Genomic DNA, 11,811 nt, shown 5'->3' on the forward strand with positions numbered 1-11,811 from the left:
CACAAACAAGCGTCTATTGGAGACACTACAAGCATGACCCTTGAAAGGGTATAAAAGGAAAAACACTTGAAAAATAAATAATACTTTATTCATGAACAAAATGCTTAAAAAGCATGGTTGTTTACATTGAAGGGGTTCACCCCTATATATACAAAAAAGTGGAAGAGAGAGGAGAGCTCATTTTGAGCTCTCCAAAAGAGACGTTGGATTCCAACGTCTCTTAATATAGCTGTTGGACTACAGTCCAACAGCATTTATAATTATAGCTGTTGGACTATAGTCCAACAACATTTATTATAGTTGTTGGACTACAGTCCAACAACTATTTGCACAGTCAAGTTCCAACAGGAACTTGACTGGATCAAATATCTAGTTTCTATTGAAGTAGATGCTAAAAAAGAAAATAAAGAAAAATAATAAAAGAAAATAATAAAAGAAAATATAATAATATTAAATTATATATATATATATATATATATATTACAGTTTACATTTTAACACTCCCCCTCAAACTTACGGTACAATGAGCGAAAGTTTGTCTAAGAGGAAGTGAAATATGGGAGCAGCGAGAGGCTTGGTGAAGAAGTCTGTAATTGATATTCTGATGTAACATATGGCAGATCAATGGTTCCATGTAAGTATTCCTCTCTGACATAGTGACAGTCCATCTCAATGTGTTTAGTGCACTCATGAAATGTCCGGTTGCTTGAAATGTAGATCGCACTTTTGTTGTCACAGCACATCTTTGAAGCTTGCGTTGCTTTAGCTCCAATATCTGCTAGCAATCTTCTGAGTCAAACAACCTCCATAGTGGTGGCTGTCATGGCTCTGTATTCAGCTTCGGTGGAGGAAAGAGAGACTTTATGCTGCTTCTTGCACCTCCACGAAATTAAGGTTTCACCTAAGAACACACAAAAACCAGTAGTTGAGTGTCTATTATTGGGATCACCTCCCCAGTCAGCATCAGTATATGCAATTAAATTTAATGAAGATGAAGCAGACAAGAAGAGTCCTCGTGAAAGAGAGGATTTTAAGTATCTAATAATACGCAAAATCGCTCCAATGTGCACGGAGGTGGGAGCATGCTGAAACTGACTGACTGTATGAACTGCATGAGTTATATCAGGCCTAGTAATAGAAAGATAAGAAAGAGCTCCAACAAGCTGTCTATAAGGAGTAGGATCATCAAGAAGTTCTCCATCATCAATTTTCATTTTAACATTGACAACTTCTGAAGTGTCTACTTTCTTATCATCTGTAATTTCAGACCTGGAAACGATATCAAGAGCAAATTTAGATTGAGATATCAAATACCCCCGAGGGGAATAAGCAACTTCAATGCCTAAAAAATATCTTAATAAACCTAAGTCAGTCATTTCAAAGTGAGTTTTAAGAAGAGATTTGATATTTGCAACTCCTTGTTTGTCGCCTCCGGTGATGATCATATCATCCACGTAGAGAAGAAGAATAATGATGCCTGCATCAGATTTCTTAACAAACAAAACAGTGTCAGTTAAACAAGGTTGAAAACCAATATCAAGCATAACATGACTAAATCGGTCATAACAGGCTTTTGGAGCCTGTTTAAGACCATAAAGAGTTTTTTCTAGACGAAGAGCTTTACCCTTAGGGATACTAATACCAGGTGGGGCTTCCATGTATACTTCTTCAACGAGATTCTCATTCAGGAAAGCATTTTTGACATCTAATTGAAAGATAGGCCATGTTCTAATGGAGGCCAAGGCTATTAAAGTTCTAACAGTGGTCATACGGGCCACAGGAGCAAATGTTTCTTCATAATCGATGTCATACTCTTAAGCATATCCTTTTGCTACTAAACGGACCTTATATCTTTCCAGGGTCCCATCACTTTTGGTTTTGACTTTGTATACCCACCTACAACCTATAGGTTTCTTACCCGGAGGGATATCTTGTATCGTCCAAGTATTGGCCTTTTCTAGTGCATCCAATTCTATTTTCATGGCTTCTATCCATTCTATATGATTTTTTGCTTGAGAACAGGATGATGGTTCAACATATGATTGTATTAATGTAATGGCGGCCCTATACGTGGGTGAAAAAGATTCATAAGACACAAATTTTTCTGGTGGTTTAGAGATTCTAGACGTTCTTCTAGGTGAGACTTCAGAGTATTTTTGTAATGCACATGGAAGATTTTGCTCTCTACGTCTTGAATATTATAGACTAACATCCCTATGGATTTGCTCTTCATTATCATCATTTTCAACAACAATAGGACTTTGATCATTGTCAATGTCACATCCAACATCACATTCATTGGATTTTGAAGTTGGATCAATTAAAAACGAGTATTCAGTGACATCCTTGGATTTTTCAAATTCAAAAAAACTTTCTTTTTCCAAAAAAGATACATTTCTTGACACATATAATTTGTCATTTTGAAAATCGAAACACATGTAGCCTTTTTTATTATCAGCATATCCTAAAAAGGCACATTGGATTGCACGAGGAGAGAGTTTGTCATTTCTGTTGGTGAAAACAAAACATTTGCATCCAAAGACTCTTAATCTAGAATAATCTGGAGTTAAATTAACAAGCTTTTCTATTGGAGTTGTATTCTTTAACGAGGAAGATGGCATCCTATTAATGAGGTAGGTGGCAGTTAAGACCGCTTCAGCCCAAAAAAATTTTGGAACTTGATTTGCAATTAGCAATGTCCTAGTAGTTTTCATAATGTGCCGATGTTTGCGTTCAGCTAGGCCATTCTGTTGTGGAGTGTGTGGACATGATCTTTGATATGTAATACCATGTAAATTGAGATAATCTTTGAATTCGTTGGACATAAATTCTCCCCCTGAATCAATGCGAAAAACAGAAATATCATTTTGAAACTTATTTTTAACCATTTTATGAAATATTTGGAAGTTAGCAAAGACATCAGATTTATGTTTAAGAAAATAAATCCAAGTATGTCTGGAAAAGTCATCAACAAAAATGACATAATATGTATAACCACCATTGGAAATAACTGGTGTGGGGCCCCAAACATCCAAATGTATTAACTCAAGTGGTCGTGAGGAAACAAAAGTTCTACTAAGAAATGGTAACCTTTTCATTTTGCCAAGAATGCAGTCTTTACAAGAAAAATTTTCAGAATTACAAAATTTTTCCAAACTTGGAAAATATTGAATTTTAGACATATGAGGATGGCCAAGCCTTTTGTGCCATAAATCCAATTCTAATTTCTGAATATTATAACAAAATGCATTCTTAGGTAATTCCAAAAAGTCCATGTAATAAAGTCCTCCTTCTCTATGGCCTTCTCCAATCAGCTTCCCTGACTGGCGATCCTGTACCCAACAACCATGAGAAGAGAAGGAGATATTACATCCATAATCAGATATTTGCGAGACAGATAAGAGATTCAAATTAAGTTTAAGGATATATCTAACTTCTAGGATAAAAAATCTTTTGGATTTTTGAAGATTTTCAAAACATCATATTACTTTTACTTCAAGAGATGTGTCATCGGCTGTAAAACCTTTGACACACTTGAGTTATTTTTAAGACATTCAGATAGACTATTAACATTTGGGGTCATATAAAAAGAAGCACCAGAATCTAAAAGCCAAGGAAAGTTACCTGGACCGGAGAAAGATGCAACTGCCGCTCTAGTTGAGGCTTCGGTTGAGGAGGATACTCCTTTGAGAAGAGGTTGAAGGATTTCCATCAGTTGAGCCATAGACACAGGTGCATCTTGATCTTTTGAATCAGAGTCAACAGATGCAACTCTTTTTTCTTCTCTTCTTTTTAACTTTGGACATTGAGGCTTATAGTGCCCCGGTTCATGACAATGATGACAAATAACTTTTCTTTTATCAGAGTCGCCGTTTTGCCTTCCAAATGAGGCAGCTTGTAAGTACGAGTATGATTCCCCGGTCTAGATACAGCTAAAACGGAGTCATTATCAACTTTTGGAGTACTTTTTCTAAGTCTATTTTCCTCCATAGTGAGCTCTTCTATAGTATCAACAATAGAAGGAATTTTTCCACGATGTAAAAGGGCCGATTTGGTGGATTCAAACTCCGGCCTTAGACCATTCACAAATTGATAGAAATGTTCCATATCGAGTTGCTTTTGGCGAAGCTCGATGTCTTCGGCACAATGCCATTTGGGCTCAAGAAGAGCCAACTCTTCCCAAAGTTCGGACAACTCGTTATAATATTCTCGAATAGTTTTATCTTTTTGAGTCATTGTCCGAACTTTATCTTGTAAATTGCATACATGTGCAATATCTTTAAGGGAATACATGTTTTTGAGGTATTCCCAAGCCTTATCGGCATGCTCAAACTTAGCTAGACTAGAGCATTTTTTAATGTCTATGCTATTGATGAGCCATGACATAATTTTTGCATGCCCTATCCTCCATTCTTTCCATTTCTTTTCATAAGTGGCTAACGCCTTACTCTTCTCTTCTTCCGTTAGAGAAACCTCTTTATCACCCTCTTTCTTGGTAAGAGATAGTTTAGGTTCCAAATCGGAACCATCCACTATACCCCATAAACCTTTTCCCCAAATGTGGTGCTTCATAATCGAAGCCCACATTACATAGTTAGTATCATTTAGCTTCATAGGAATGATGGTGATCTTATCATTGTCATTCATCTTTTACAAGGGTAAGAGAGGAATAAATAGGAGGAGAGAGAGAGAAAAATAAAAAGAAAAGAAAAAGAGTAGACAAAGGAATAAGAGAGGATACAAAACCAAAATTTTTTGTAGCACAAGTTCGCCTTTCTTCAAACAAATCTTCTTGAGCCAAGAACAAGGTGATGAAACACCTTTTGTAAATGTGGCACGGAAATCGAGGTGGAAGCATTTCAAGATCTAAGGATTTTGTAGCTTTGATACCATGTAATGAAAGGGTGGTCTTCAACAAATGCACAAATAACTCACAAACAAGTGTCTATTGGAGACACTACAAGCATGACCCTTGAAAGGGTATAAAAGGAAGAACACTTGAAAAATAAATAATACTTTATTCATGAACAAAATGCTTAAGAAGCATGGTTGTTTACATTGAAGGGGTTCACTCCTATATATACAAAAAAGTGGAAGAGAGAGGAGAGCTCATTTTGAGCTCTCCAAAAGAGACGTTGGATTCCAACGTCTCTTAATATAGCGGTTGGACTATAGTCCAACAACATTTATTATTATAGCTGTTGGACTATAGTCCAACAACATTTATTATAGCTGTTGGACTACAGTCCAACAGCTATTTGCACAGTCAAGTTCCAACAGGAACTTGACAGGATCAAATATCTAGTTTCTATTGAACTAGATGCTAAAAAAGAAAATAAAGAAAAATAATAAAAGAAAATATAATAATATTAAATAATATATATATATATATATATTACAGTTTACATTTTAACAAGCTCATTCATCTCTCCAGTTTAATTTCTTGACAAACTTTCGGTAATTACACCGTAAATTTGAAGCGAAATGTTAAAGTTATATATATATATATATATATATATATATATATATATATCGATATATATATATATAGATATATATATATATATATATTCTTGATGTAATAGGTAAAACCCATTAGCGATATTTTAGTCATTTCATCGTATGTAATAGATTGTGCCCATTAGGGGCACAACAGTAAACTGTTTAGGGATTTTAGGTATTTCTAGGCTTTTGTATACAAATGCCCTTTATCTAATAGTTAAAGCGCATTTAAGCCTTTGTGAGTCATTGGGACCTCCCCCAACAGCTCTATTTCTAGCTATTAAGGGGTTCCCAAGGCTCTCTCTCATGTCCTTGTGTATATAAAGGGGTAGAACTCCACTTGTATTTTAAGCTTGTTCTTAAGCATTCTTCCAATAAGATCATTATATTTTTTATATTGTTTGTTATGCCCATAAGTGGCATTGTGTTTATGATTGTATCTTCACCTATAAGTGGTATCCATTTGTGTATGTTGTTCTTGCCCATAAGAGGCACTTGTTTGTGTTAGATCCCATTTCATTACGGTTTCCCTTATCCCTATTTCCCTCTCTCTCTCTGGTTTTTCCTCTCATTTTCCAAACCAAAGAAATGGGGAAAAGGGCACCGAGAGAGAGGGAAGAAGACGGGAGAGAGAGAAGGGGAAAGACAAGGGTTTTGAGCAGAGTTACTAGTCGAGGAAGCGATACGGGAAGCGGGAGCGGGAAGCAAGGCACTTTCAAAAATTTAGGAAGCGGGGAAGCGTGGGACCACTTAGAAGAAAATTATGAACCGTCTCGGAAGCGACCTAGGAAGTGAACCGGAAGTGGGGAAACGAAAAAAATGAAAAAATGGGGAAGCGAGCTTCCCATAAAAGGGAAGTGTGCTTCCCAAAAAAGGGGGACGCTTCCCCACGCATTTCAGAAGCGCGACGTTTTGCGCTTTCGAAGCGCATATCGGAGAAGCGCGCTTCCCCATATGCCTAGGCGCTTCTGGTAACTCTGGTTTCGAGAGTGAGACAGGGGAGAGAGAGTCGAGGGTTTCGGGGGGGGGGGGGGGGGGTTGCTTTTTTTCTTGGTTTTGGGTCTGAATTAGACCTGACCGACCCAACCTGGCAAAGTGCGAGACCTGACCTGCGTCGTACGTGCACTGCATCCGGTACTCGTACTCGTGTCGACACGGGTACGGCCGCCCAAATGGCGTGTCGCGATTACATAGCATGAGAATTTTTGTGATTGTGGGCAATATCTAGGCATTTTGCAAGAACCTCTTGAGATGTGGTTTCATTGCATCCAATGCTAATGAATACCAGACATCATCTATTGAGACCCTTGAGAATGTCTACAATGAATAATTACCAGGTTGTACTAATAAAAATGATGTTAATGCTAGACCTTTGGCAATACCCTATGATGTTGTTGCTAGTTTGGAGACAACCCCATGTTTACTACTTTGAGGCACCTATGCTTTCCAAGTACCAGTAGCATTAAGGATGAGTAATAGGCTGAGTTTATTCCTATCCATACTAAACATGCAAAAAAGGCAAGATCTTCTAGCGTGGAAGTTTAGAGTGACACACCATTCGCATCATCAAGCACCCTTTGCCCAAGAAGTTGGCCTCTTGCATTCCATTGTTCATCACCCTCCAACACGAGTGATTGATAGTGGAGTCCTCGTGAAAAATGTAGGCTGATGAGATTTGAATGTGATATCTAATAAGGATCACCCTCCTAATGGATTTCAAAAACCAAGTAATGTCCTCCTGAAGATAGATCCATAGAGAGGCAATCTTCTAAGACCACAAAGGGCCATAAGAAAAAATATTGGTTGATTTTCGGTAGCTCCACACGTGATCCTACACCAATACCTGTCGTTCCAAGAGCACACCCCATAGGCAGTTACTAAGATCCATTAAAAGGGCTACGTTAATGCTTCTCGATTGATGCTAGTGGATGCTGCACAAACTTGTACCATCACAATTACCAGCCTAGTGCACCCACCTGCATTGATAGATCCCTTAGCACCATGGGTCTTGAAGGACCCCCCTTAGAGTTCACCTCACCACTGAATCACAACAATGTTGAAGACATCAAAATGGAAGGCATGTAATATTTTAATGGAAAAACTCCTTATAGTGCAGATTTCATGGTAAACACATCTTTCACAAGAATGGTTTGTTTATTTTATCATGTGCAAAAGGACCTTGTGTGTTGAATCCTAAAATAGTTTATGTATTTTGTGTAAAACCTGCATGCACATGCTTGCAAAACATAAAACCTATATCACAGGGATTCAGCCAACCAGGTGCCGCACCCGCATCGACTTGACGCGATGCGGGTGCACGTGCGGGTGCAGCACTCGGTGCAGTCAAACTGACCCTAGGCGCGGTCAAATGTCCAAATTTTGGACTTTAAAAAAAAGCCCGATCAAATAGGCTGAGAGGAGAATTAAGGCAAAAAAAATTTGCCTTCTCCTCCCGACCCCGACGCTGCGACCCGTCTCCTGACCCCGACACGGCGACGACTACGATATATCACCGTCTGGCGATGCCTCCTCTCTGTCTCCAACCCAGGTACACATTCTCTCTCAATCTCTCCTCTCGGCTACCTCTCTCTCTCTCTCAACTCAATTTCTTTCTCCTTTCCCCTCTGTTGTTACTGTGTACCTCTGTCTCTCTCTCAATCTCGGCTAAACACCGTGGTTGCCCATTTTTGGAAAAATATTTACCCATTTTATGGAAAACTCAGTTCGGCTTGTTAAGAGTTGATCATGAGCTGACTCGTTTTCTCAAAAAATTATCTTTTAAGAGTTTTTATACGTAAAACCTATGTAATATAAACATTATACATAATATACATTTAAAATATAATATATTTATGTATAATATATATAGCCGAGCCGAGCTTTCCCAGTTCATACTTGGCCTTACAGCCCTTACCTAAACATGATGGCTGGCTCAGCTCACTGAACCCAATTAATGAGCCGAACTGAGTTTCCCCTGTGACATATGGTTGCTTATGCTAATGACTAATGTGTATTATTTGTTGATGACTTAATGTTGGGTAATTTGATTGTTATTACTGATTTTGTTACTTAAAATTTGGTTGAATGCTCATATTTTTATTAGTTACTAGTTAAAAAATATATATATATAATATATATATATATATATATAATTTTATATATATACCCTCCCGCACCCAAGTTTTTTTAAAGTGTTGCATCGCCGCACCCGCACCTATGTGACATAGCATAAAACTATATCTTAACCATTGTAATGAAAAGGATAACCAAAAACATTCTAATGCAGACAAAAAAGAGTAAATTATTCGGTTTATTATCATCACAAATATGATAATGCTGAAAAAATAACTCATTCCCATGTCATCCCCACCCCATCCCCGAAAAAACATAAAAAAATCCTAGATAAACACTCCTACCTGTGGCTTGAGATCTCTATGTATAAGATTATGTTTGCGAAGAACTTGCAATCCACATGCTGCAAAACAAAGTGGTCCACCTCATTAAACATCAGCAATTCACATGTTATAAAACTATGCCATGCTCTATGATTAGTCTAGCAATAAGCTAAGAGTAAGCATACCCAACTGTCTCATAAAGTGTCTTGCATCAACCTCTGAAACTCGTCCGAAATGTTGGATATAAGCAGCAAGATCACCACCAGTGCAATACTCCAAAACTAAGTAGATCTTTTCACCAGTCTGTGTGCATACAATAAGTGACACAGAATACTCAATATACTTTGAAGAGTATATGCATCACTAACACAGTTGTAACTAGGATCACTGTTATTTACACTGGCTGTACAAGAAGAACAAATGGCAGGATCTTGAGCTATAATCTCACTAATAACAGAAAATCAACCAGCTCTGGATAAGGACAGGCCAAAGGTCGCAACTTTAGCACTTGACATCAAAAGGCAGAATGCACATGCAAATTAATTGTCATCCACTGGGTCTTACAAGCAATTTCTTTAAGATTGAGAATGAATAAACTTATCCAATATGACTAATTGACATACTCATAGATATCAATGTTGGACTTTTAGGCCTTCAAAAGAAGGATTTCGTGAATGTTTTGTACATACACAGATATGGGTGTGCATGAATATATGTTAGATATGCATATATTTATGTGTGTATTTTTGTATTCTCCAATTCTTAATTGTTTTAATAGATAACATAAACTAAGAGAACAAGCTTTTCAATATCAATGCAAAAGGTTTTTGAATTCATGATACATGTTATTCTCAATATAGAAGTTCATGTACTGTATGAATCTACATTCACATTCTTAGAACTTAAATGACTATTAATCTTGACTTAAGATTGCCATAAATTTATTTTACTATATTCTAAATTTTCTGATTACACAATATTTTTTTCAACTTTTAATATCAAAGTAGAAGATAACATATCTTGGATAAGGCACTAGGGTATTCCACCAAGGTCACGAGTCAACTTCAAAACAGGAGTCATGGGTCAGGGTTTCTCAAAGCACCAACTCAAGCAAGTTAATTTGGTGGTCAGATGATTAGGATGAGTTTGGCACTTTTTTCCCCAATTAAACATTCAGGCTATATAGAATTTTTCACTTTCTTGGACATAATTGCAGCGATTTATGTTCCCAAGTTTTTTCTTTTCCTACATTAAGAATAAGACTAAAAGAGCATAAATAGACACCTAACCCATAAGTCAAACACAGGTTGATTTCTATGGTTGGCCTTGGCCAACGTTCACCACTCAACAGCGAACCTGCCTAGCAAAGACAATCGTTACAAAGCTACATGGTTCGCCAATCAACCCTATTACACAAAACCCTACATCTTCGCTTCAGACCTCATCTTCACCCAACCATGGCAGCCGCACCAAAACAAATTCAACCTCTGCCGTTTCCTAACTACCTGACCTAAACTACCTCGACCCACTATTCAACTGCCATTGTCATTACTAAAACCAATGCCCACTCCTCCATCATGAATTCAAACTATTACAAGAAAACGCTTCCCAAACTATTTAATCAATCGGATACTACTCTACAAGTACTTCATGCGATTCCGAGATCTTTCTTATCCAGAATTCAGTAACCAATCCAGACAATTAAGACGTAACAATCTACCAACTCAATCGCTAAATTCAAAGAAGGAAAAGAAAAAATGAATTTTCACCAAAAACGAAGACACCCAACTTCTCCAATCCTCATATTTTTCTTTTCTACTTACCTCAACAATCAAAAACACCAACGAAGCAAAATCACAATGCTAATAAAAGGAAGAAAAAATAAACCGAATCGCGCTCGAACTCACCACGATCGCGTCGTGCAAGCGAACGATATTGGGATGGTTAATCTCGCCCAGGATCGTAATCTCCTTGAGCAAGCTTTCGTTGAGTTTCGCACTGAGCTGCTTCCGATCGATCTCCTTAACGGCAACCTCAATCCCGTTCCGGACGTGCCACGAGCGCCAGACGACAGCGAACGATCCCGAGCCGATTTTCGGCCCCAGAATGTAATTCCCGATCATCCTGCGCCCTCCATCTCCTCCTCCTCCGTCCATCATCCCCTCCTTTCCCTTTGGTACTCAAGCTCTCGTAGAGGGGCCAACAGCGCACAACTCCTCACGCTGCGGGGGGCAAGCGAGCGGTTGCAGTGACCGAGGCGAAGTGGGAAAACCAGTTTCAGGGAGGAGAGATAATGGAGCCATGTAATCCCCTGAGAAACCGTGGTTGGTCTCTCTGCCTGAGTGGGAAAGGGTGGTGGGGAAGCCTGAGAAGAGGAGGAGAAACATCCCACAAAAGCACGGTGGGGATATATAAATTATAAAGGTAAAACAAAGGAAGGAACGTTTAGAGAGAGAGAGAGAGAGAGAGTCTCTCTGTTCACATCAAACACTTTTTTTTGTAACTTTATCTAATGGAACAATCCAACAAGATTATTTTACTTATCTTGGATTATGATTTTTATATAGTTGTTACTTGGATTTTGTTGACATTTTAGGGCAGGTTTGTCATTGTAGGGTTGTTTGACATAGTTTCGGATGTGCGTGGGGGAGAAAGGAAGAACCTTGCTCTTTTAGGAGGTTTGTGGAGATTTATAAGATTTATTATGGTTACTTGGCATTTCACGGTTGTGTGTGTGTGTGTGTTTTTTTTTTACTGGAGTAAGATTTTTTTTGTTTTGGAAGGATGGTCACGAGTAAAGAGTTTTATCCAACTCTCCACTAGTAAAGAGTTTTATCCAACGATGTCTATATCATAGAGGTGGGGATGGCCTTGAACTCTTGAATTTTGTTATATTCACGTAGGATGCAAACGG

The 11,811-nt window shown here is 38.0% G+C and overlaps 1 protein-coding gene across 1 annotated transcript in view; it reads right to left on the reverse strand.

The window, feature by feature from the left end:
- Positions 1-11,255, reverse strand: part of LOC149829602 (serine/threonine-protein kinase ATG1a-like) — a 33,408-nt gene extending 22,153 nt beyond the window's left edge. The window contains exons 1-3 of the mRNA XM_090016042.1: positions 10,805-11,255; positions 9,083-9,200; positions 8,919-8,977 (exon numbers count right to left, since the gene is read on the reverse strand). Coding sequence (XP_089872168.1) covers positions 8,919-8,977; positions 9,083-9,200; positions 10,805-11,056 — 429 coding nt within the window. The 5' untranslated portion in view covers positions 11,057-11,255. The remainder of the gene's footprint in view (positions 1-8,918; positions 8,978-9,082; positions 9,201-10,804) is intronic.
- Positions 11,256-11,811: the final 556 nt, after the last annotated feature.

This window comes from Nuphar pumila, chromosome 8, assembly GCF_984573655.1.
Source record: "Nuphar pumila chromosome 8, dmNupPumi1.hap1.1, whole genome shotgun sequence".
In the NCBI taxonomy this organism is placed as follows: Eukaryota; Viridiplantae; Streptophyta; class Magnoliopsida; order Nymphaeales; family Nymphaeaceae; genus Nuphar; species Nuphar pumila.